The sequence below is a fragment of the Eriocheir sinensis genome, chromosome 2 (genome assembly GCF_024679095.1).
Source record: "Eriocheir sinensis breed Jianghai 21 chromosome 2, ASM2467909v1, whole genome shotgun sequence".
Classification (NCBI taxonomy): Eukaryota; Metazoa; Arthropoda; class Malacostraca; order Decapoda; family Varunidae; genus Eriocheir; species Eriocheir sinensis.
Genome location: NC_066510.1, coordinates 24,649,812 through 24,676,653, shown reverse-complemented (window position 1 = coordinate 24,676,653; position 26,842 = coordinate 24,649,812). Strand labels below are relative to the sequence as shown.

At 44.9% G+C, this 26,842-nt stretch overlaps 1 protein-coding gene across 4 annotated transcripts in view; it reads left to right on the top strand.

Annotated features, from left to right (window-relative positions):
- LOC127001572 (titin-like) overlaps positions 1 to 26,842 on the top strand; it is a 148,919-nt gene that overhangs the window by 16,238 nt on the left and 105,839 nt on the right. For 2 of the 4 annotated variants that reach the window (XM_050866352.1, XM_050866332.1), the window contains exons 1-2: positions 4,888 to 5,402; positions 15,101 to 18,113. In XM_050866352.1, the coding sequence (XP_050722309.1) occupies positions 5,295 to 5,402; positions 15,101 to 18,113 (3,121 nt within the window). In that variant the 5' untranslated portion in view covers positions 4,888 to 5,294. Of the gene's footprint in view, positions 1 to 4,887; positions 5,403 to 15,100; positions 18,114 to 26,842 lie in introns of those variants that run through there. The other 2 variants (XM_050866361.1, XM_050866343.1) reach the window with 2 other exon arrangements.

The window sequence follows — 26,842 nt, the reverse complement described above, 5'->3', positions numbered from 1 at the left end:
GGTCTCTTTGCTGACATATTTTTTGTTGCTTATTTATAGTTTTATGGCTTTATTTTTACACTTTCACACACACACACACACACACACACACACACACACACACACACACACACACACACACACACACACACACACACACACACACACACACACAAGACACACCCTTCCTCTCACCCACCCACCCACCCTCCTTCACGCCTCCTCCACCCTCGTCTTGCGAACAACACCCAACGCACAAAACACACCCAGAAACATTTTACTCCTTCGTTCTTAGTGTTTTTCTACTTTCAAACTCCCTCCTCTCCCTCCCTCTCCCCCTTCCTCTGCACCACCATCACGTAAGGAAAGGATTATATAAGTAAGGGGGTGGGAGGTAAAGGGGCGTATTACTGTAAGGGGGGTGATCCTTATGCTGTTTGTGTTCCCGTGGTGTTTGTCCGCTCTGATGCACGTGTTACCCCAGACTGTTCCCACGGGCAGTCACTCTTGTCTTGTCTTCATGCTCCGCGGTGCCTTAAAGAGACAGGGAAGAGGAGGAATTGGGGAAGATAATAAAGTAGACGGCATATTATTTAGAAGTGGGGAAAGGAGAGGATCTATAAACTATATGAAAGCGCTTAGAATAAAAGGGAAAGGGAGAGAAAGCAAGGGATGGATTACAAGGGAGGAAAGGAGGATGCAATAGGTAAAAAAAGAAGTAAAGCATAGACAATTGAAAGAGTGTAAGGGAAGGGGATTAAGGAAAAGGCGGGATCCTATACAGTGACTGAGGGAAGTATGACAAGGGAACTGAGATATTAGGCCAGGGAGAAAGGTTGGGAATCTTGTGAAGGGAGGGAGACTGGGCTCAGCGGGAGTGTGAGAAGAGGTAGCCGGCGTGGGTGACAGCACAGCACGATACAGGGGGAAAGGAGAGAAAAAATGTTATGAGACGACGGGGTGCGGAGGGGAAAGAGTATGAATAAAGGTGAAGAGGGCGTTGAAGGGGAAGCAAGAGAATAAGAAACTGACGAAAAAGAGGAAGAAAAATGGGGGAGAACTTTTTATTCTCAAGTGGAAAAAGTCAAGGTTACGAACTTGAAGAACAAAAATTGACTTGTACATTCATATTCTTGTCTTTCTTATTAATTTTATTCGTATTCTTCTTATGATTAATGAATTGACTTACTATATTACTACTACTACTACTACTACTACTGCTTCTACTACTACTACTACTACTACTACTACTACTACTACTACTACTACTACTACTACTACTACTTCAACTGCAGCAAATACTTCTACTACTCCAACTATTTCTACAGTTACAATAGTATACAATATGCGTAACGAGACCCGCCATACAGAAAAAGAGGAAGAGAGAGCTGTGTCGTGAGGTAGCAAAGGAGGGAAGAAGAGAAGTAAGGAAGTGAAGTAGAAAGGAACAAAGTAGAAAAACAGTGACCAGTAATTTTCCCATTTTCTCTGCACGACGTAGAAAGCAAGAAAGGAGAATGCAGAGGAGGAAAAAGGAAGCTCGGTTTAGAGAGAGAGAGAGAGAGAGAGAGAGAGAGAGAGAGAGAGAGAGAGAGAGAGAGAGAGAGAGAGAGAGAGAGAGAGCACTGAAAACTAAGGTGTCAGGTGTAAAAATAGAGAAAGTAAAGTAAAAAAAAAAGTAGAAAGATATCAACTGGAAATCAGGTACAAAGAATCGAGGTGACTCTTCTGTTCCTTGTGAAAGACCGACACAAGTTCTTTTCCTACAATATGACGTCGGGAAAAGGAGGATGAAGGGGAAGACGAGAAAAACAATTATCCCGGTGACATTTACTTTAAGGAGCCTTGGAGTCGATCTTTTTCTTTCACTTTTTCTTTCTTTTTTCTTCCCGTCTTTCATTGTGTTAAAGGAAGCGAATGCAGGTAGGGTGTGGCGGTAGACGGCGCAGCGAGGCGTAGGGACTGTGATGGTGTGAGCCGAATACCGCAGTGCTTGGGTGCGTAGGAGAGAGGGAGATGCAGACAGGGAGAGAGACAATAAAGGGCTTAAAAGAAGAAAAAAATAGATAGACGGGGGATACAGCGGGAGTATGTGGGAGGGATTGAAGTGAGTGGGCGTTGGTCAGGTGGTTACCCAGGTGAGTAAAAGTAAATAGGTAAGCTTGCGGAACACAACACACCTGCTTGTCTTTAACCCACCGTTTGTTTTGTTGACTTACACACACATAGTTCATCGTTCCCATGCGCACACACACACACACACACACACACACACACACACACACACACACACACACACAGACGGAGAGTATGAGAAAATATGAACAACCAATCAACTAACCTACAATTTTGATAAGAAAAGCCTCACTCCTCCACCACCACCACCACCACCATAAAAAAAAATGGTGGCAGCGGTGGGAATCGAAACCATTTGTTCGGAGATAAAGGAATAAAAGGAAAAAAAAGTGGAGAGCAAAAACAATAGTCAACCCCACTTTTACCTTTCTCTATTAAGCGCAAGATTGTCCCTGATCAGATTTTTAAAGAGGGGAAAAGGTAGGAGAAAGTGGCTCTCAACTTCTGCACCCTCTTAACCGATCCGCACACCTTGCCCCCCTCCCCCCCCTGCACCCTCACATACCTCTGCACCCTTCACACACCATCACCTCCACCTTCGCGCTAGGATTTCTTCACTGCCTCAGCTCCTTCCCTTCCTTCATGCCTTCCGCTTCACCTCCACGATAATTAACCAATACCTCCACCATTGCCTCACTCCACTTCCCCGAATCTTCCTTTCCTTACCATCCTTTCACTTCTCTTCATCTCGGTTCAATACCCCTTGTTTTTTTCCCCCACGTCTTGTCATCTCTCCTCCACCTCTGACCCTACCCTATTCTACCCCTATTTCTACCTCTCTACGATCTTCCACCCTCCCCCTCCGTTCCTCCACCACTTTATCTCTCCCATCCTGCACCTCCAGCCATATCTCCACTGCTCCACCTCCCATCCTGGTCTCTCTCTTCCACTTCTCGATTTCTCCATCACATCCTTACCTCCTCTACCCTACCCCATTTCCATCTCTCCATCCTCTTTCAACTCTTCTTTCTTCCTCCACCACCTGGCCTTACATCTAAAGCTTCCACCATCACATCACCACCACCACCACCACCACCACCGCCTCTCTCACACCTCACCCGGATGGTTACCTGGCCGCGGGGACCTTGCTGCTTGAGTCAATATTGGCACGAGTTGCTAATAAGTTGCTCGTCATTCCTTCTCACTGTTCCGTTTAAAGCCTGTTTGTCAGTCTATATTTAGATGCTTATACGTCAGCTTTATTTATTCTTATTCCGATTATACTCGTTGCTGGTTTTTTTTTTTTTTTTTTTTTTTTTTTTTTTTTTTTTTACCGACTCATGAAAGTTGCATAGATTATCACACTATAAACCTAGTTATATATTTTTTGGGGGATGAAGTTTTGCGTGCACTCAAAAAATGAAAAGAGGAGAGGAGAAAAAGGAGTTCATCATATATATAGATATATATATATATATATATATATATATATATATATATATATATATATATATATATATATATATATATATGCTTTTTCCTTTTCAAGTGGATATTATCATTGGTCTGAGGAGAAACTGGAGCGGTTACGTTTTTTTTCTCCAGTTTTTAAGATGTCATGTTTGTTAATGTGCAGAATTTGCCGCAGGGTTAGGTTGGAGGGGGTCATTTGGGTAACCATATGCCTCTAGTGCTACTTATGTTAAATCCCCCAAGTAATGCTCTCTTCATCATCGTCATCATCATCATCATCATCGTCATCTTTGTCTTCATTTCATTTATAGGGTAATTTTTCCTCTTGTTTCTCTCTTTCTTTTACTATTATTCATACTATTATTTTTTTAACATACACAACATTGTTCCGCCTCTTCCTGCCATCCATTCACAGGAAATAGTTACTGATGCAAGAGGGAAAGAAATCAGGTTATGAGTATGGGTGACGGGGCAGTGGAGGTGTGGAGGAGAGAGAGGAAGATGTAGGAGGAGAAGGCGGAGGAGGAGGAGGTGGAGAGTGAGGGGATACAGATGTTGGTGGATGAGGTGTGTAACTGGAAGAGGAGGTGTGTGGGTGGAATGTGGGTGTAAGTGAACTGGAATGTAAGTGGAAGGTGGGTGTTGTTGAGGACTAAATGTAAGGAGAGATGGATGAAGTTACGTGAGTGTTGGGGTGTAAGGGTGTATGTGGTCATCGTGTGGAGTAATGGAGGAGAAAGGAAGGTGGAAGAGAGTACAGGTGTGGGAGTTGCATGTGTGGATGAAGAAGAAAAAGAAGAAGAAGAAGAAGAATTTGTCACCAGTATGGGGAGCCAGATGACGGACTGTGCCGGGTTTCTCTCTACTCCAGCTGTCTCTCTCTCTTTATCTCTCTCTCTCTCTCTCTCTCTCTCTCTCTCTCTCTCTCTCTCTCTCTCTCTCTCACTTTTGTTTTTCATGCCTTTCTTTTTGACGCAACTCACAAACACTGCACTCGTCTATCGTTGGCCAATACGTGTCCAATTCGCGTGATTACTGTGTTGTAAACGAAAGGAAGCGACGGCGATGGAGGAGGAGGAGGAGGATTAGGAGGAGGAGAAGGAGGAAGAAGAAGAGGAGAAATGTGTCTGCTACTCCTTGGAGGGAACTTTAAGTGTCTTTAGGGAAGGGGTCACCTCAGGAAGCCACCAACTCTAGTAAGTCTAAAAGTTTTAAGAGAAAGTTCCTACCTAACTAAGCGTCCACGAGAGAGTTGTGGGGTGGTGGTGGTGGTGGTGGTTGCGTTCTCCCAGGGGCCTCTCTCCTTCCTCTTTACCTACTCGAGTCAGTCAGTGTGCAATTGACCGTCGTAAGGGGAGGGTGTGCCGCTCGCTCCGGGGGTCTGTGGTCTGTGGAAGCTGCTGTTTTGTCCTTCAAACTGGCTGGCTCATGTTTTTGTTGTATTGTCGAGGTGGTTGTGTGACGCGTATCTAAGCAAGAAAATGCTATACTCCTAACGGGGCTGTGACGCTCGTGTGCGGGTTGTATGACGAGGCTTGATATTGAAGAAAATTAGTGCCCATACAGCTGCCTACCTTGAGGGAACTTGGGTGGCATTTAAAGCAAAACGGTGATATTAGCAACAAGAAAAACCTTTTAAACGCCATGCACGGTACTTGATAAGGAGGAGGTGAAGGCCGAAGGATAGTGCCTACCTACCTACCTACTTACGTACCTGCCAAACCTAACCTCATTACCTCACCTGCCCTTACCTACCTACCTCAATCATGGCACCTCCGCAGGGCAAGATCAACTCCTCCACCACCCTCCAGTACCTGAAGAAGCCTTTCTCGTGGAAGCTCGGTTACCTGAGGCTCAACAGAAAGTCTAAGAGTGTGAGTCTCCTGTGCTTGCTTGATGGATTAATGTCGTTTGTTACTAGTTATTATAGTGACATTTTATTTTATTGTTTTGTTTGCTGGTGCTTATTTTTTTTATCTATACGTAGTTATGTTTTGTTTGTTTGGTAAATTGCATGCTCTAGTTTTTTTTTTTTTAATGATTCTGTTAATTTCCTCAATATGGCTTAATGATTCTGTTAATTTCCTCAATATGGCTTAATAATTTTGTTAATTTCCTCAATATGGTTTGTTGCTCGGTTTTCTTATACCTAAGTTGTCGTCGTCATCATCATTATTATTATCATCATCATCATCATCACCGTCTTCAGTATGTATTTTTTTCTTATTCCTCTTTTATTTATTTCTTCTTTATCTTCTCCCTCCCCTCCTCCATCTCGTTTCTCTTCCTCCTCTTCAGATGACCTTTGCCTTAATCTTCTGGTGTATTTCATTGTAAGCTTCTTGTTCTTTTCCCCACCGTTTTGGTAATGACTCGTCCTTGGTACTTAAACTGCTGCCCTTTCTTACGCTTTGTTGCCGAGTATCTGATCCGCCTGGGCATTTACTCCCTTTTTTGTAAGCTCTTTGTCTCGACTTATTGGGCGGTTCACTATCCCATTGATTTGTCACGGGGGTGTTGATTCCTTGACTAATGATCCCTTTTAGATTTTTGTTTTTGTGTTAATTTTCTTTCATGATCTGATTTAACGCTTACAGTTTCGTAATATTGTTTCATTTTTGTCTCGTCGGTTCATTATATAGATTTTTTGTTGTTGTTTTTCCTACACGTGCTCTTAGCTGTCCCTGTCTGTCTGCCTGTCTTTCTGTCTGTTATTCTTGTATGTCTGTGTTTATCTATCTGTCTGTTTTATGTGTCTGTCCGTCTGTCTGTCTGTCTATTTTACTATGTTTTCTCTCTCTCTCTCTCTCTCTCTCTCTCTCTCTCTCTCTCTCTCTCTCTCTCTCTCTCTCTCTCTCTCTCTCTCTCTCTCTCTCCCCCCCCCCCTCATGTTTTTACGCTCCTCGCTCATGGTCGTTGCTCTGTTCAATGTTACGTTAGGCAATCATTTATTTATTGGCTCCTTTGTGGCTCATTATTGACTTCTCTGTGGCTCATTAGCATATAAAAACTTTGCCCTTTCCGCCGGTTTGTTGACCTGCCTTCACCTTTCGAACACACCAGGGAAAGGGGAAGGGGGAAGAGGGGGGACTCAGTAGGCCTATTAAACTAAGGAATGAGTGATGAAATTATGTTGAATCTTGCCTTTTTTTTCTGTCTGTCTTGTATTTTGTCTCGTCTCTGTTTTTTTGTTTTGTTTTCTGTTTTGCTATGTCGGTCTGTCTCTGTTTTTTTCTCTCTCTCTCTCTCTCTCTCTCTCTCTCTCTCTCTCTCTCTCTCTCTCTCTCTCTCTCTCTCTCTCTCTCTCTCTCTCTCTCTCTCTCTCTCTCTCCGATTCATTAGCGCAGATTCACTTACACAAATAAAAAAAAAAGTCACCGTTAAAAAGAAATATATATATATATGAGACCTCCTCCTCCAGCAAGCGCCTTTCACCCTATTAATTTTACGATCACACGTTATTAACAACCATTTATTAATTTGTCGTATTTGTGATTGAGTTTTTTTTTTCTTAAATTGTCACATTGGTTCATAGCGGTTTGGCTTTTGTACTTTTCGCTTTCACTGTCTTTTGATTATCGGAATGACTGTATTGACTGACTGACTTGTTATTGTTGTTTGTTGTTTGTTGAGTAATGTTATTGTTGTTGTTGACGCTATCTATGTAACACCATTAGGAAAAGAATGCTGCGTCAGAGAGAGAGAGAGAGAGAGAGAGAGAGAGAGAGAGAGAGATGGGAGAGAGGGGAGAAGGGGGAGGGAGAGTGGCAACACGGGTCAGTTTTAAGGGGGGTGGGGAGGGAGAGGAGAGTGAACGGTCCCGGTGCCTTCAAGGTTGTCTACTTTTCTCCTCCTCCTCCTCCTCCTCCTCCTCTCGATTCCGTTGTTAAAAGCCCATAAAATCAACATTCTCCGTTTTTTACTTTTGCACTATCTTTTTCTTTTCTTATATGTTTTTTTTTCCTTCTCCTCCTCCTCCTCCTCTTTCTTATGTTCAGGTATTAGTTTAATGTTAATAGTTTATTAATTTATGAGTTACATTTTTTCTTTACCGTTTATTTTCAAATGTTTGTTTAGTTATTACATTCTTTGCTTTTATCAGGATTGTGTCTGTATGTGTGTGTGTGTGTGTGTGTGTGTGTGTGTGTGTGTGTGTGTGTGTGTGTGTGTATGCGCCACTACCTCGTTAAGAACACATGTTATCGTTTCCCTCGGCCACAAAAGACAGGTAAATGGCCCACCTCCTCCAGTGTTTCCTTTCATGCCGGAGGGACAGCTCTGACGCCCTCCTCCTCCTCCTCCTCGTCCTCCTCCTCCTCCTCCTCCTCCTCCTCCTCCTCCTGATATAAAAAAAAATGGTGAGAAATGCATAATGAAGAGTCCCAGCAAAGAGTCGCCGCTAAGCACTATAGTTTCGCTGCTCTCGGTGACTTTGTGCGTGTGAAGGTAGATGATGATGGTGGTGGTGGAGCCTTAGACGTGTTTAATGTCATGCAGGGGGAGTGTTAGGGATGCAATGAATGTGATCTTGGTGTGAAGTATAGATGGCTTTAGGAAGAGTTGAAGTTTTAGTGAAGTTGGAATATTTTTTTTCTTCTTTTTAATGGGTGATTTTCAATTATACTTTTCATATGACGTAGGGCGGTGGTAAGTTCTATGCCTGAAGTGTGTGTGTGTGTGTGTGTGTGTGTGTGTGTTTTTACCTGTTTTGTGTATGACCGAAGGAATATTTAAAGTGTTGGTAGTACGAATAGACAAAACGAAAAGGCTGGGAATTGTTCCTGATTTAAATTTATCGATAAAATAAAGTACGAGTGGCTTATACGGAAAAAAATATCCGCGTTCTGCACACACACTTGTAGAAAATCAATGTAAAAAAAAGAAACCAGAAATCTTCAGTTAAAAAGTCAATGTTTCTCGCACTAAAAAGCTTTCTGGGAGGGTTCTGTTCTCGGCCGCGAAGTTCCTCAGGTGCCGGAAATCGCCCAGTTAATCAGTTCGCTTCATTGTGTTCCTCGTTAATCGGACTCACCTGGGAGGGCCGCGCAGGTGCCTCGGGATGCAGGTGCGGGCTTGATTAAAGTGGGAAGAAAAAATAATTGGATGGGAAATGGAGATGGTTGATTGTTCAGGGTGTGTATCAGTGTAGACAAAGAGGTATGTAAGAAAATAGTTATTCAAATAATTTAGGTCATGTTAATACACATTTGAGATCATCTTGACGTCTCTTGCTGTTTCTCTTCACATCGTTTCTATTATTTTTTTCATCTTTTTCTGGCATGGTTTGACACACTGAGCATGGCCAAGTTTTTCATAGTTTTTTTCTCCTCTTGGCGGTATTTAACGGGATTTTTTGTTACTATATGTGTAGATGCTTTATAGTCCTCTCTGACCTTTCAATAACTCACGAAAATAAATATATAAAGATCTAGTGAGAAATATTTTGTGATGTACGAGTATTTTTTTATTTTTTATTAACTGATTAATTATTTATATATGCATTCACTCGTTACTCATCCATCTAGGTATCTTCTCGGTAATATTTACACCCTCTATTGTTTTTTTTTCTGTTCTTTCTTCCTTCCATCTTTCATTTTTTCTCTTTATATCGATTTATCTACCTGTATTTACCTAGCATTCTATCAATCAATATCTTTATCTATCTGTCTATCGGTGTTTATCTCTTTCTTTTTTTCTTTCATTTCTTTCTTTAGGTTGTGCGTTGCCGAAATATGGTCCATTATCGTAATTTACCTGTCATTTTACCTGTCATTTTACCTGTCTGCGCGTGGTTGTGGCTGGACCTGTCGGCGTGTGTGTGTGTGTGTGTGTGTCGCGGCCAATCTGTCGGTATGTGGTCAGGGCGGAACTCAAGTCGATTACACACACACACACACACACACACACACACACACACACACACACACACACACACACACACACACACACACACACACACACACACACACACACACACAAGGAGCCATGGACTATAATGCCTACACATGATTTGGAGAGAAGGACAAAGAGACAGACAGACATACAGACGGACAGGTGGGCAGATACACAGGCTGACATCCTTGATAATACCGCATCATAACCTCCTCTCCCTCCTCGCCTCCCTCCCGCATTCCTGATCCGGTTTCACAGAGGTTACAGGGAGGAATGCACGTGACTTATTCTCTCCTTGACGATACTCACGCATTCACTCACTCATCCGCCCACTCTATACTTATTTATATTTGTCTATCATTCATTCATTCATTCACCTGTTCACCTATTCACTATTTCACCCAATTTGTCTCACGCACTCACTCACTCACCCACTCTATACTTATCTATATTTGTCTATCTATCATTCATTCATTCATTCATTCACTTGTTCACCTATGCACTATTTCACCCAATATGTCTCACGCACTCACTGACTCACTCTATACTTACCTCCTTATCTATCATTCTCTCATTCATTCACTGCTTGACCCATTCACTCGCGCATTTACTTACTGATTTAATCGCTCACTCACTCTATACTCATCTATCTAGTTATCTATCATTCACTCATTCATTCACTTGTTCACCCATTCTGTCTCACGCATTGACTAGCTTATTTACACATTCACTCACTCTTTCACTCACTCACTGGCTCACTCAAACCTACACAGACACTCACCCATAACTATCATCAATTAAAGAAGAACATAGCCTTGTCAAACACCTGCTGTAGCAATTTATTATATTAGGAAGCAGAAGCAGAACCACAGTGCATTAACAATCACAACTACTTTTATTATGTTCACAACGAGACGAAGTGAGAAATGGTTAGCAATAAATATCAGTAAATGGGAGTCTCGTGCGAAGTAAACCAGCTCAGGAGGGAACACACAGACACAGACACACAGGCAAGCAGCGGGACTTAACACCTTGATTAATACAGAGCACAGGTAAACAGGAAGACGCCAGCCAACGCCTTGTTCTATTCGCCTCAAGTGTCATATTATTATTTTTTTTTACTATTATCGCACCGGGGGTTTCATCTATCTCCTCTCTCCCTTTTTCCTCTCTCCTCCTCTCCCTATAAGGTCCTCATTTCTCCCTTCTTCTCTCTCCCTTTTTCCTCTCTCCTCCTCTCCCTATAAGGTCCTCATTTCTCCCTTCTTCTCTCTCCCTTTTTCCTCTCTCCGCCTCTCCCTATAAGGTCCTCATTTCTCCCTTCTTCCCCTTGCTCTGTTCCTCCCTCATTCCTCTCTGGTTGTCCTTCATATTCTCGGTTTCCATCACTGTCTATCTATTTATCTCCATCTATCTTTCCCTCTTCCCTCTCCCCTTATATCTTTCATCTCCTTCCTTCCTCTTTTTCTGTTCCTTCTTTTGTATCCTATCCTGTTCTTCATATTTTTGTCTTTTTCTACATCTATCTATCTGTCTATATCTATCTATCTTTCTTTGTCCTCCTTCCTTCTCTCCCTCCTTCCCTTTGTTCCTCCGTCTTTCCTCTCTCGTCTCCATTCTTTCCATCTCTATATCTATCCATCTATATATTTCCCTCTCACCCACATTTCTTCCTCCTTTCATCCACTTTAACCAGTCACGCCTCCACCTTCTCCTCCGTCATCAACCCACCACCACTGCCATCCACCGCCACCCACTCCTCCACTTAGTCACTTCTCCACGCCCACGCCCTCTTCCACCCGTACCACCGCGCGCCACTCTATATATCCGCTCGTCCGTTCGTCCGTTCTGTGTGCTGGGAAGGTCTGTAGTGAAGTTCAATTGTGATTTGTGAGGCGACACGGCAGTTTATACACACCATTAGTTTTGTTGTTCTTTTATCTTCCTTCCTTCTTTCTTTCTTTCTTTCTTTCTTTCTTTTTTTTCTTTCTTTCCATTTTCTTTCTCTGTTTTTCCTTCATCTTTTCTTTCCTTCATTCATGTCAATTTACCTTTTTTTGTTCGTTTCTTTCACTCTTTCCTTTCTTTCTCAACTTAGCATTTCATTTTCCTTGCATTCATGTCGATTAATCTTTCTATTTATCTGTCTATCTATTTTTCTTTCCTTTTTTGACGTTTTCTTTCTGTAGTGTTTGCGTTGCTGAAGAATAGGAAGAAGGTCATGGCGGCGTTATGGCAAGATTGTTCACGCCATGGAAGACTGGAGCGATTATCGAGGTCATTGTCATATATCTAGTGAGAGTGTAGGGATCTAGGGAAGGTTTATTTTGGCATTCTAGGGATATACGGAAAAGAATGCAAGTAAGGAATTAACAAGGAAGAAGAAAACAGTACACATGGCGCGGTCCTCTTGTGATCAGACGCGGAAACACGAGACAAACAGTTAACCAGAAAAGTACTTAAGGGCGCAAGGAAGATTACAGAGGGAGACGCAGCTATCCATATAATTACAGCAATAAACGAGGAAACTTGGTTATTGCGGGTAAAAGTGGGTGGGAGGAGGAGGAGGAGGAGGAGGAGACAATACCTGGGGACACACGGATCACCTGTAATTACTAAAGGTACTTCCGATACCCCACTTTCCTTTCCCAACCTCCTCCTCCTCCTCCTCCTCCTCCAACACTACCACCACCACCATCTTTATGTGTGTGTGTGTGTGTGTGTGTGTGTGTGTGTGTGTGTGTGTGTGTGTGTGTGTGTGTGTGTGAGTCAAGGTTACGTATCATGATTTTTTTCCCTTTGCGGCGTCGTTTCAAATGTCATTAAGGACAAAAAAAACCTATTAAACCATCGCTTCACAGATTGCTTTGTCCTGTCAGTGCATAATAATTTGTCACTTTTTTGCAGACTCATGCTTCCTTTTTCTTATATATTTTGCTTTTCATTATGTAAAGCTCGTGAAAAAAGAGGAAAAACTTATTCCTGTTTTCTATTGTTTTCTTTTTAGATTTCTTGTGGATGTTATGGTATCAGAGTTATATTTCACCTTTCTATATTTGCCATTTAAACACATTCTCCCATCCTGTTTAGTGGACTTTTCGTGGAGCTGTTGTTAACGATTCCAGCTAATTGAATTCTTTGTCAGTAGGATTTATATGTTCAGGTTATATAATACTTCAAATTGATCTTTTCGCTTCCTTCTTTTCGTTATATACTGTCTAATTATAGTCGTTGTCAATTTAATACATCCACACATTGTTATATTTATTCATTGTAATAATTCGGTTAGAGTTTCAATCAACTTCACTATAGTCTTCCAAATATGTCGAGGCCGGTCTGGCGTTGGCTCCCAGGTTTTCTTTCCCCTCTGCTCTTAGTCCCAACACCTATCTCTTCCTCTCATATGTAAGCTATAGGTAACATATGAGAGGAAAAAATAGGTGTTGGGACTGTGTGGCAGAGCAGAAGGGAGAAATGGACCCGCGGGAGCCAACGCCAAAACGGACTCGACAATTTGGTTTCACTATGTCTTCATCTAAATTAATGGGAAGAAGAATGCTCACAAACAACATGGATAGTATTTTTCTCTTCTGGGCCTCCCGAAAGTGTTGTCAGTCTCGTTGCGTTGTTGTTTGTCTGCATCGCTCGCCACGTGTTGCATGATGGCAGGCCGTAGGCAAGGCGTGTGATGTAACTCGTGGTGTCATATTTCTTTTTCCTGATGCCTGTCTGGATGTCTCTACGTCTGTCTGGAGGTGGTGGAGGTGTAGCATTGCATGGCGTGCGGTTTTGATGTGGTAATGTGAGGGTGGTGGTGAAGCTAGTGGTGATGGTGGTGGTGGTGGTGGTGGTGATGGTGGTGGTGATGGTAGTGGTGGTGGTGGTGGTGGTGACGAGTCCTGACACCTGTCGCGGAAAGGTTAATTGTGATTGTTTTCTTACTTGACAAACTTGCGGAAATAGAACAAGTGGAGTCTCGATAAGTAGCCTAAAGCTCGTTAAATGTTTTTCGTATTAAGCAAACAAGGGGACAGTAATAAGTACACAGAACAAGAACAATTATTTTACGCACCGAAACGGGGAAGTGGACGTAAAATAAATAAATACATTCCTCAAAATATTGGTTAACAAGAAAAAATAAATGTGTCAAAGTTAAAAAGAACAAAATTTAGACTTTCCCTTTCCTGAATTGTTCCTCCGCTTCCGCCTGCTTATGGAAAGTGTTTTTTTTTTCTTCCTTTACCACAATCAGGTTTATCGTCTCAGAAACGGAAATTACTCGGCAGCTGCGCGATACTGAGATACAGTTATAAAGTTTTTTTTCTTGGGGGGAGGGGGCGTGTGCGTTACTACCTGCCGAGTGTAACATCCCTGCGAGGCATTAATTGCGTCGTCGAAATTTGACACGTGTTGTTTTGCTGTTTTTTTTTTGCAGCGAAAGTACAACACAGCCATCAACAACGAACACACACAGAAAAAAAGTAAAAAATGAAAGTGTGTGTGTGTGTGTGTGTGTGTGGTTGTTGTTGTTGTTGTAAATGTTAAGTGAATGTGTGTATGTATATAAGTGTTTGTTCTTGTTGTTCTTGTTGTTGTTGTTCAAAGAGTTACTCACCATCACATCCATCACCAACATTACTATAATCACCAGTGTAATCATTATGAACAACGTCAACGCCTCCACCACCTGCCTTCACCTCGTTGATCAGTCAAGTGGCTCTACCAAAACCATAATACTACGGCTCCTAATGAGAGAGAGAGAGAGAGAGAGAGAGAGAGAGAGAGAGAGAGAGAGAGAGAGAGAGAGAGAGAGAGAGATCAGATACAGTATTTAATAGATGTAAAATAATCAGTTATAAACAAAATCCTTATCTCTTATTTTCTGAGCTCATTATTATACTATTCCCCTTTGCCTCAACAACTCGCCATCACCTTGCTACATAGTCTCTCCTTGTGTGTGTTTCGTCAGTAAAGAAAGGGAATCAGAATTTGAAAAGGTAGGAGAAGGGGCGAGGGAGGAGAAAGGGAAAGGGAAGGAGAGAGGGAGGGAGGAAAGCGTGAAATATGACCTACGTTTGAGTCTGCCTTTTGCGTGTACTTCGTGTGTGTGTGTGTGTGTGTGTGTGTGTGTGTGTGTGTCGTTAACGGGGTCACCTGTAGGCTATCAATCTCAGGTGTCTCATTCTTAAACGGCCTTGATGTTCTGCCTTCGTCACCGCGGCTTTTCCTTCTCTATTGTTGTTCTCCCTTCCCTCCTTACGCTGCCTTCGCACAAACACTTCCCCCTCCCCAGTACTCTCTCCCCATCCATCTCTCTTCTCACCTCGCATCAACACCCTTTCCCTTCATGACTCTTTCTTTCCGTTTCTTTACTGTGTCTCCCTACATGGCACCTCTCCATTGCGTACATACCCACCTACCTTTCCTCCCCATGTGACTCCTTTCCTCCTATCTCCCCTTTCACAATACTCTTCCCTCGCCTACCTACTAATTTATACGCCTGTCGCCTATTCATTTCTCTTATTTATACCTCATTCTTTCATTTTCTAACACCCCGATTGTGTAATTTAGTCCTCCATCTCTCCCCACGCATTCTTCCTACTCCGTACAGTTCCTTCACACTAACACCCCATTACCTCATCCTCAAACCACTTCTAACGTCGCTTCTTTCCCCCAACAGCAGAGTGGCGGCGAGGAGAGCGAGGTGACGCTGCCCACGTGCATCCCGGTGTCCGACGATTCCCCCGAGGCCTCCACACTCACCCTCACCGCCTTCAACAGACAGCTGGACTCCGCCGTCTCGCAGTACATCTCGCAGGTCAAGGATCTCGGGTTCAAGGACGAGGCTGCCAAAGACCAAAAGCTCCTTGCCGTCAAATTCAAGCTCGACCCTCAGGAGATAAAGCTCAAGGACGAGGTTGAAGAGGACGAGGATACTGTGAGGGAGATTTTGAGGGAGGACAAGGGACAGCAGACACAGCTTCTCGAGGAGGAGGAGGAGGAAGAGGATATAGTGGTGCTGGGGGAGGACGAGGTGCCATCCTTGGACAACCCGCTGTACCTCACCCTCAGCGAGTGTTCCTCCGGCCTCCTTGACCCATTCGAGGACCACGAGTCTCTTCACTTCTACGAGAACGGCCAGGTGCTGCAGGAGGACGAGCACATCTACGAGAACGTTGACAACTCTGCAGGGGAGTGCGAGGCGTCCGAGGGCGAGGAGCACTTGTACGACACCCTCCCGAGGCACAAGCCGGACGTGCCCCCCAAGCCAGACTTCCTGTCACAGTTAGCGGCGCGGCAGAGTGAGCCCGTCAAGCGTGCCTGGAACCCTTTTGTCAGCCTGAGTGTGGATACTGGGGAGCCCACGCCGCCTCTCAGCACCGCCTCATCGCTCTCTTCGCCAGATTCCAGCCAGACTGACGACGGCAGCCCCGCCCGCACGGGCACTAACCCCTTCAGGCCCTCGGCGCCCCGAGACACCAGCGAGCAGACGATCCTTCTCGAGGGTTCCGAAACCTCAGACTTAGGATCGTCTGGAGGAGAGTATGACGTGGTGTCTGTAGAGGACTGGCCGCTGCCGCCCACGCCCCCATCAGGCGAAGAGGAGGTGATCGCCCAGCAGGCCCCGCTGCCCCCGCCACCCCCAGAAATAGCCCTCCAGCAGCTGGAGGAGGAAGTATTGAGGCAGGAGGAGGAAGACAGGAGACTAGCGCTACAGAAGGCGAAGCAAGCCATCGAGCGAGAGTACGGTAACAAGGCGCCGCACCAAGAGGCCGAAAGCCGCGTCGAGGCCGTCAACACATCCCTCCAGCAGAGGCTTAGCACAGGGAAGGAGGCACAGCCGGTGAAGGAGCCAAAGATCATTCAGATCGACCAGGACGACGGCGAAGAGTTTGAAACTCCGGCCATCAGACACTCTGTGATAATAGAGCTCAAGGACTCGTGTCCCGGCGTGCCCAAGAGCCTCAAGCCATCCGACGTGCGCAAAGAGAGCGTCAGGCGCAGTCAGAGCCTCAAGTTTGCAGGCGTCGTCAGAAAGTCTAGCACCGGGAAAGTATCCCGAAGGGAGTCCCTGACGCGGGTGTTTCCTAGCCTCCAGGATCAGCTACGTAAGCCTGGGACGCAAAAGGACCCCGTCCTGACCCACGACCCAGTCCCGTCCAAGGACTCCGTCACAGCCAAGGACATCTCTCCTGCTAAAAACACCCCGACGAAAGAAGCGCCACACAAAAATACAACACCCAAATTCTCCTTCCTGGAGCCGTGCGGCATAAGCGTTGCTGACAGTGCCATCGATATATCGGACGACGGCTCGTGGGAGATGAAGGACACCAGCGTTGAGGACGTCGCATCCACAGGGGGCCGTGACCCTCGGCCAGACCTTGACCCCTTCACGGGCAGCCCCATCGCTGCGCCGCCCCTCAGCCCTGTGGCCATCGCCGCCCCGCCGGTGATGTTTCAGAATGAGGACGGTGTGGACGGTGTGTTCTGTGCCAGCGTGGTCAGCACCCACTCGGGTCCTTCCTCCTTGGCCAGCGTTGCACCAGACTCCTTGCAGAGCGAAATGGGCTCCGCCGAGGTCAGTCCTCCCCCGGAAACCATTCCTGAGGAGACATTTGAGCCAGATTCGTTGGCGTCTGAGTGTGAGTCTCCACGGGGCAAGTGCGTGCGGAATGAGGCACCGACATCGAGGAACCTTGGCGCCGCCATCATGGAGCAACAGGAAATGGAGCTACAGAGGAAGAAGGACAATTTGAACCTGCCCGAACACTCGCTGCTGGAATTCGGGGACACCGTGCGTGACCTTGAGGAGCAACGGCGCTCCGTGATCAAGCAGATGACTGTGAAAGCAAAGCGAAAGGACACATGGATCAAGACGTTTAATATGCACGATCACGGCAGTGAAGAATCCATTCCCGTCGCTCCCTCACGCTCCAGGAGGAAAAACTCCCCATCCCGCCCAGGCGACCCCGAGGCACCCGCCGAGCCGCAGCCCTGCCCCGTAAAAGCCCCTCAAATTCCTGGCCCCAGTGGTCCTCCGAAAGGACCTGCGCCTGAAAACACAGTTGTGGTTCCTGCAAAAGCTGTCCGCAAGAAGAAAGCCTCAGCGGAGCCCCAGCAGCCCCCAGCCGTCGTCGAGGAGAAAGTCATCACCCCCAAGAATACAGAGGCCCTCGCCGCCCTCTTCTCCTCCCCCACCAAAACGAACGGACATGCACCCACTCCAACAAGCTCTCCAAGCAAGAAGGCGACGACGGAGGGGCAGGCTGAGGAGGCACCGCACACACCACCCCGGAACACTGAGACGCCCCCGTGCAAGGTACCCGATGTCCCTGATGTGCCCGATCTCTTGGCCAGTCTGGAGACCAAGGTACCTGAAGAGGCCACAGATGAAGCCCCAGTGCCTGACCAGACCCCAGACGAGAGCGAAGCAGCGGGACAGGGGCAAAACGAGACCCCCGCTGATGCTACAGTCGAAGGCGAGGACTCGATGGTGAAAGAAAAGAACGAACTGAACCTTGTACATAGCGCCATGGTGGCCGTGTGCGAGGAGGAAGGTGATGACAAGATGAAGGAGGAAGCGGAGGAGAAGAAGGAGGGGGAAGAGGCTATTTCGCCTCCACCGCAGGACTCCACGACCACGACCGGGAAGGCCAACGACCAGCACGCTGACCAACCCCTCGGCGATGAAGGTAAGATATTGAGACTCCTGCAGTAGTTGTAGTAGTAGCGATAGCGGCAGTAGTAGTAGCAGTAGTAGCAGTAATAATAGTAGTCGTAGCAGTAGTAGTGATCGTAGTAGTAGTGGTAGCAGTAGTAGTAGTAGTAGTAGTAGGTGGCCAATCTCATCGTCCAGTCGCTGTAGTTGTTATCTGAGGGCGGCGAGGCGTGGCAGGACAGTTGCTGAGGGGCGAACTGAGGAGTGGGAAAAAGATGTAGGGAAGGGAACGAAGAAAACGACAGGGAGAGGAGAGGAAAGGAGACGAGGAGGAGGAGGAGAAGGAGGAGGAGGGGGAGGGGGAGTGGGAGGGGGGAGTGATTCAATCTTCCTCCAGGCGTCCGTTCACACCTGCCAGCACACACACACACACACACACACACACACACACACACACACACACAGCTACCAGTGCATGTGTAGTTTCTCTTGCTGCCCTCAAGCTATAGTGTTATTTTTGTTATGCACACGACGTAAACATCCACAGAAGAAAGCAAGGGAAACAAACAAACACACGAACGAACGAGTCCACCGGAAGTCGTACAATAACTTCCGCCTTCTCGTCATATTTTCTTTTTTGTGGAAAGGAGAAAAAAATGCTGAAAAAAATGTTGGAGAAAAAGGCGTCATTGAGAACCTTTTACTTTTCTTTTTTTTCCCCATTTATTGCTTTTTTTGTGGAGATAAATGTTGTGCTTTTTTTTTGTCTTTTTTCCTTTATATCTTTGTAAGGGAAGATCATGACAGGGTTCAGCGATGCGATAAAGTTAATATTTACAATCCCTCTTTCCTTATACTTCCGTGGAATCGATCTTTCTTCATTCTTCTTCCTCGCTTCTTTATTGTTTGTTTGTTTTTGTGCCTCATTCGTTTCTTCCCTTCACCTTTACACTTCCTCTTCCCTCTTTCTCTTCCTTCTTCCCTTTCTCCCCCCCTCCCCCCCCCCTCTTCGTACCTTTTTCCTCTCACTCTACTCTCTCTCTCTCTCTCTCTCTCTCTCTCTCTCTCTCTCTCTCTCTCTCTCTCCGCGAAAGTAGGCAAACAAGTGAATAGCCAATAGGAGGGGGGAGAGGGAGGGAAGGAGGAAGAGGAGACGGAGAAAGGCGAAGAGAAGATAGGACGGAGAAAGGCTGGAAAAACTAGGAAAAAAATGTGTGAGAGAGAGAGAGAGAGAGAGAGAGAGAGAGAGAGAGAGAGAGAGAGAGAGAGAGATGACTTGGTATATGGAGGGAGGAAAGGAGGGATAAACGGAGGAGGATTTATGATGGAAGAATGGAGAGATACGAGTTAGAGAGAGAGAGATAGAGAGAGAGAGAGAGAGAGAGAGAGAGAGAGAGAGAGAGAGAGAGAGAGAGAGAGAGAGAGAGAGAGAGAGAGAGAGAGGCGGCAGTACGTAGAGACAAGTAGTGCTGGGAAAGGCAATTAGAGACGAAGGTAAATGAGGAAATTGGTAGTTAAGTCACAACAGTTATCTCTCTCTCTCTCTCTCTCTCTCTCTCTCTCTCTCTCTCTCTTTCGTGTCCATGGGAATATTAAGTAAAATCAGGTGTATTTTGGGCTTAAGATTTGAGGGAAAGCGTGGGAGGGGGAAAGTTTGATGCTGAAAGAGAGAGAGAGAGAGAGAGAGAGAGAGAGAGAGAGAGAGAGAGAGAGAGAGAGAGAGAGAGAGAGAGAGAGTCGTGACAAGTTTCAAAGAGTTATCCCAGCATGGCAAGATTCTCCCCTCTCGCTCTCTCTCTCTCTCTCTCATCGATAAACACGGTACTTAGGGTTGAACAGATGGCTATGAGCTCATTGACTTCTTTCCTTCCCTCCCTCACCCAGACCACAACCTTCTCCTCCTCCTCCTCCTCCTCCTCCTCCTCCTCCTATTCTTCTACCACCAACTGCGTTTCCGTATTCTTTCTCCTCTTGCTTTGCATTACTATTGTATTAGCATTATTACTATTATTATTATTATTATTATTATTATTATTATTATTATTATTATTATTATCAGCAGTAGAAGTTGCGCTTGTTGTTGTTTTTGTTGTTGATGTCATTCATTTAAGTCTGTCAGGCCATCTTCGGTCCGTCTTAGGCTAATAACAGTTCCTCTATTATCTTTATTTTTCCTCCTCCTCCTCGTCCTCCTCCTCGTCCTCTTTTTCATCGTTAGGCCTGTGGTTGTAACGAGGCTCTTAAGATAAGTGTGTGTGTATGTGTGTGTGTGTGTGTGTGTGTGTGTGTGTGTGTGTGTGTGTGTGTGTGTTATTTAAAGGTTTGTGTGGACCGCTGTGGCTTACTGACCTGGCCTCAAGGAGAGAGAGAGAGAGAGAGAGAGAGAGAGAGAGAGAGAGAGAGAGAGAGAGAGAGAGAGAGAGAGAGAGAGAGAGAGAGAGAGAGAGAGAATCTTCATCCATTTTTAGTACTTTACGGAACAACGGCCTTTCCTAACGTTTTCCATCTTTGTCTGATGTAGTATACTCGCCTGCCCTGGCAAATGCTCCATGCTCCAATTCCATCTCTCCACCTGGTCTTTTTTTTTCTTTTTTGCCTGGACTATTGCAATTTCTGGTTTGCCACTGTTACCTGCGTTGCCCTGTTATCAGATTACATGGGGTCTGATCTCCCCAAGTTCATTTGTTTTTATAGAAATATCTTCATCCTTTGTCTTTTCTCTAATCCATTCTGATTGTTTCCTGTCTCCTTCTTATACCCAGCATTTTTCTCGCCCTCCATCGGTATGCGCTTTTTAGCTTTCTCTTTTAAATATTTTATGTGGCGTCAAGTTTCTGAGCCGTTTGTTAGGGCTGGCAGGATACATTAATCGTACACCTTTCTCTTCAGGGACAGTATCTTTATTCTTACTGGAAATTCAGGCACAGTGAAGGATGTAATAATACTAAATAAACTCAAATTCATTGGCTACCCGATTGGTATTATTCAAAGACATTATAGACCTCTGAAGAGAAGAAAAATTTAGCAGATAGCGAGAAGGAATATAGTTTAGCTTAGAAATTCAAAACAAATCCTTAAATAAGTTGAAAGAGATATAGAAGAAGCAGCTGACAAATGAACTGAAATTATAATGGAAGCAACAGCAGAAGTAGGAGGAAAGGCAGCGATGAAGACTCCTCCTCCTCCTCCTTTTTCTACTTTTTCTTTACTACTATTACCACTCCTATACTACTACTACTAATACTACTAATACTAATACTACTACTACAACTTCTACCACTACTATTACAACTTCTACCACTACTACCACTACTGCAATTACTTCTACAACAACAACGACAACAACAGCAACAACAACAACAACTACTACTCACTCTCACTTCTACTTCGAACGAAAAAGCTACTCCAGCCCTACTTTATCTTCTACAGCAAGTCACTTTCACTTCACACGGTCACTATGGTCATTTTAGTCGATGGAAGAGGCGGGAGAAAAGCATGGGAGTGGGAAGGGGGAGTGAGGGAGGAGAGGAAGGAGGGAAGGGATGCTGTAGAGGGGGGGGGGGAGAAAAGCAGGGAGGAGAGGGGGGGAGGAGGGATGCTGTAGCCGTGGGAGGAGAAAGGCTGGGCGGCAGGAAAGAAAGTGAGGGAAAGGAATGGTGATGAAAACGAAAATGAGAGAGAGAGAGAGAGAGAGAGAGAGAGAGAGAGAGAGAGAGAGAGAGAGAGAGAGAGAGAGAGAGAGAGAGAGAGAGAGAGAGAGAGAGAGAGAGAGAGAGTAGTCATGCTATTAGTAGTAGAAGTAGTTTGAGGAGGAGAAGGAAAAGGAAGATGAAGATAATGACGAGGAGGAGAAATTAGCTTTTTAATCTATTAGTATTAAAATATGCACAAATAAAGAGAGAGAGAGAGAGAGAGAGAGAGAGAGAGAGAGAGAGAGAGAGAGAGAGAGAGAGAGAGAGAGAGAGAGAGAGAGAGAGAGAGAGAGAGAGAGAGAGAGAGAGAGAGAGAGAGAGAGAGAGAGAGAGAGAGAGAGAGAGAAGAGAGAGAGAGAGAATTTTAGGTGCGAGTGGCCTGACCAATGAGAAACCGAAACCAATTTTTTCCCCTCGTCTGACTGACTGTGTGTGTGTGTGTGTGTGTGTGTGTGTGTGACCATTTCTTTATCTATGTGCACCTCTCATCGCTTTCTCGTGTCACCTGTACACACATGAGCGCACAGGTACACACAGACGCACCCAACGCCGTCTCAAGGTGGGGCAGACAGTTATGCGACGATGAAAGTGGGCGGGGCAAGCTATAGGAGGAGGAGTGGAGGGGGGCAGAGAGGAGAGATATAAAGGGAGTGAGGGAGGGAGGAATGAATGGGGTTAATGATTTTTATGGAGAATGGGAGGGAGGAAGAGCACTTACACTAATGGTTGAATGAAATAGGTTAAGATGGCAATGGTAGGTAGGTAATGGTAGATGATTGTCAGGTGGTATAGGAAGATGGTAGGCGTTTGAAGGAATGGTATCGAAAAAGCATAAAAATAGGGAGGTTGAGGTACTAATATGATGAAAGAGATAAAGTAAGAGAGAGGTTTAGGAGAGGAAGCAAAATTAGAACAGAATGCTTCGATATGTAAAAATAAAAAAAAATAAGAGCGCTCAGATAGATAAAAGAAATGAAAACGCGGAGAAAGAGGACAATTTGTTGAAAGAAGGGTGAAAGAAAAGGAACAGGGTGAAGCAGACACACGAAAAAGAACGAAAGGAAGAGAAAACAGAATGAAGTAAGGCCGGGAAGTTTACATAAGAAAACAACGAAATGGAATGGCGTGCTTAGGGAAACGAAAAAATAAATAGACGAGGAGAACAAGAAAACAAATGATGAAAGGAAGGAAGAAAATAAACAAGGCTAAGCAGTGTATAGAAGAATAAAAGGAAGGGAAACACAATGAGGGTGGGTGAGGCGAATGGGTAAAAGAGGGGGTAGGGGAGATAATGTGAATAGGTAGGGGGGGGGGGGGAGCGCAACTTTTCGCCACATAAGTACTGGTGAGGTGTGTGCAGGCAGGTGTTGAGGCCGCCCACCGCTAAACTTGGTCCGGACTTTCTCCCTCTTGCGTCTAGGGTCTGGCTGGGGGCTTCTGGGGACGAGGGGGGACCAGATGGGATGGGGTGAGTGGGATGTGTCTAATTTACGAGGGTGTGAGTGGGACTTATGAATGAGCCCGAGGAGGGAGCATAAAAAGAGGCTGATTAAGAGAGTGAGTTGTATAAAAAAAATAATGCGTGTAATGGAGGATAGTAGAAGGTTGTGGTAAGGGCTGAGGATATGTTGTAAGGTGTAGGGGTCTAAGGGTTTGTTGATATGACTGTTAGGAGGTAAGGGAGGGTGGAGGGGGAGAATGCAAGGGACCTGATGCACTGGAATGAATGAAAGTGGATGAGACAAATTAATGAATGAATGGAGGTAAAAGAGAGAATGAACGCAAATGAAAAAGAGAATGAATGAAAATTTAATCAAGGAACACGTGTGAGGAAAGTGAAATGCTACGAAGGGAAAAGAGAGAAAAAAAGACTTGAGAATGAATGAAAATGAAAAAAGAGAATGAATGAAAATTTAATGACGGAACACGTGTGAGGAAAGTGAAAATGCTACGAAGGGAAAATTCGAATATGCAGAGAATGGGAGAAGAAGCCAAATTATCTAGATACTTTCCCTGACTACAAGATTACCACTACAACAACTGCCACCACCGCCACTACTTCTACTAACATCATCACCACCACTTACACCACAACAACTTCCAAAACCACACAAACACACGTGGTCAAGGAGAGGACGAAAGTTTGACTCATATAATCATCAACCCCAGACTGCCTATCATTCTCTCCATCATTACTTTCACTGCAGTCTGTCTTTTCTCTCTCTCTCTCTCTCTCTCTCTCTCTCTCTCTCTCATTAATGTTGTGGTCTGGAGTCGTGGAGTCGTCGCCCCAATGTTACCAATATAACATAGTTAGCGCTGTGTAGGCTCCGTTTTCTGTTTTATAGGACCAAAAGAGAAAACGAGTCAGGAATGCCATTAGAGTGTGTTTATTGTGTATGAGATTCTTTTTCCTTGATTTAGAGAGTCAGAATTGAAGTATGAATGACATGTTGGGTTTTGATTTTCCAGTTGAGTGAGTTATTTCCTCTTGTTGTGAGAGGAAGTAGGACGTTGCAGACACACTCCTAATAAATCTATCAGTCTGTCTGTGTCCATCTGACTGTGTGTTTGTCTATACCTCTCTCTCTCTCGCCGCGAAAGTTTTGGACAGAATTCGCCGCGAAACATTTGGACAGAATTCGCCGCGAAACCAAGAAATTAATAAAACGAAGCAAGAAAAATCTCTCTCTCTCTCTCTCTCTCTCTCTCTCTCTCTCTCTCTCTCTCTCTCTCTCTCTCTCTCTCTCTCTCTCTCTCCCTAAATGCAAACAGCAGCTGCAAAACAACTCTAGAATTAAAAAACAAAAACTTGCAGCATTGCCAAAGATGAGGTCACAGCACTCATTAAGCTGGCCATGTGTGGGTCAGGTCGTGTGTGTGTGTGTGTGTGTGTGTGTGTGTGTGTGTGTGTGTGTGTGTGTGTGTGTGTGTGTGTGTGTGTGTCTGTCTGTGTCTGTCTGTCTGTCTGTGTCTGTCTGTCTGTCTGTCTGTGTGTGTGTGTGTTGGTCCAGGTAGTTCAGGCCAGGTAGAGACAGACAGGTAGCGAAGGAGGTTATAGCATTTGAAAGTGATTTGGGTAGGGAAAGGGTAAAGGTGAGGTAGGGAGAGAGGAGAAAGGGAGGGAAGGTAGAACGGAAGGTGGAAGGAAGGAAGGAAGGAAAAAGGAAAGGAGGGAAGAAGGGAAGCAAGGAAGGAAAGAAGAATAGAGGGAAGGAAGGAAGGAATGTGGACGGTAGGCATGAGAGGAAGGAAGGATGAAAGTGTGAAAGACAGTAAGAAAAAAAAGGAAAGAATATAAAACGTGTAGTGTTAGAATGTATCTTGTTTGTCATGTTTTATATCTCTCCTCAATCACTGCCTACATTTTCTTATACCTTCGTTTTCTTTCCCTTCACGTATCATTTATTGCTTCGGTTTTTCATATCTTTATTTTTCATCCTATTATTCTTCTTTCCTTTTATTATCCCCCTCACACTTTCCCTGCCTTCCCCTTTTTCTCTTTACACTTTCTCTCCCTTTGCCATCCTTCCTCTCCTTTAATGCTTTCCCGAGTCCCCTTCTTCTTATCATCCCCAAATCCACCTTTCACTCACATATCAAATCATTATCATTATTACAACCAGAATCGGCCGTATAACTTTCTTTACAGGATCCCCATCATCTACACACACACACACACACACACACACACACACACACACACACACACACACACACACACACACACACGTGAACTCATCTCTCAACACATTAATCTTCCAGAAACCATTACTGAACTTTTTATTTTTATTTTTTTCGCATCACCACCACCACCACCACCACAATCACCACCACCACCACCACAATCACCACCACCACCACCATCAACACCACCAATTTAGATTAACTCAGGAGGTGAAACTCGGCCAAAAAATCCTCATATTAACTCATAACGTTTCGCCACTTGTCATTTTTGCCTCCCCATCGCCTCTCCCTCTCCCTCCTTCCTCTTCCACTCGTCCTCCCCCTCCCCCCTGTACTCCCTCTTTCCCTCCACTCACTCCCACGTGCTGACACTTTCCTCCACCTGCTAATGGATGTTTCACACCTATTACCACCTTAATTAGTGGTTTGTTTCGGCACGTGGTGTGTGTGTGTGTGTGTGTGTGTGTGTGTGTGTGTGTGTGTGTGTGTGGTGGCAGTCGTATTCGTAATGAAACCGTATAAAGAAGAGGAAAGTAATTTAGATAATGAACAGCAACATAAACGGAAGGGAAGATAAGAACATGGTATGAGGAGGAGGAGGAGGAGGAGGAGGAGGAGGAGGAGGAGGAGGAGGAGGAGGAGGAGGAGGAGGAGGAGGAGGAAAGGTTCCGTCTATGTTTTAGGCCTAGGGGATGGAGGGAAGATAACGATACAGGGATATAATGGGTTTCCTGGACAGTAGCGAGGGAGTAGAGGACGGAGAAAGAGGAGAAGGAAGGAAGAAAGTAGAAAAGTAGAGGTCTCAGAAGGAAGAAGAAAGGAAAGGAAATGATAGGTAGAGCGGAGTAAGGTCATTGAACTACAAGGAGAGAGAGAGAGAGAGAGAGAGAGAGAGAGAGAGAGAGAGAGAGAGAGAGAGAGAGAGAGAGAGAGAGAAAGGAAGGTAGACAACGGATTACTTAATTAATCTATAGTGGGTTTCCCTTTCCTTTATGGCCTTCCCTTTACAACCTCTCAGCTTATTGCGAAAGACTGACCGCGGCACAGCTAGCCCAAGATTCCTCGTGTCCACCGGTTCAGAAGGGGGAAAAAAAACGTATACCAAGAAAAAGCTATGCAGATTAATTCTAGTTTAGTTTAGTTTTTGCTCCTTATTAGATCTGTGTCCTTAGCCTTTGTCTTCTCTAAACCATTTTTTTGTCTAGTCAGGATTGATTAGTTATAAGATTGATTTTTAAATAATTTGAAACCGGACTCGTTTTATAGATTTGACCAGTTGATATTTTTCTTTTACAACTTCACGATCTTATATATATTACGTTTTTTGTGCATTATTTCTCGTCATAATGCGTTTCTCGTTCGTGTTTCTACATTAACGAAACGT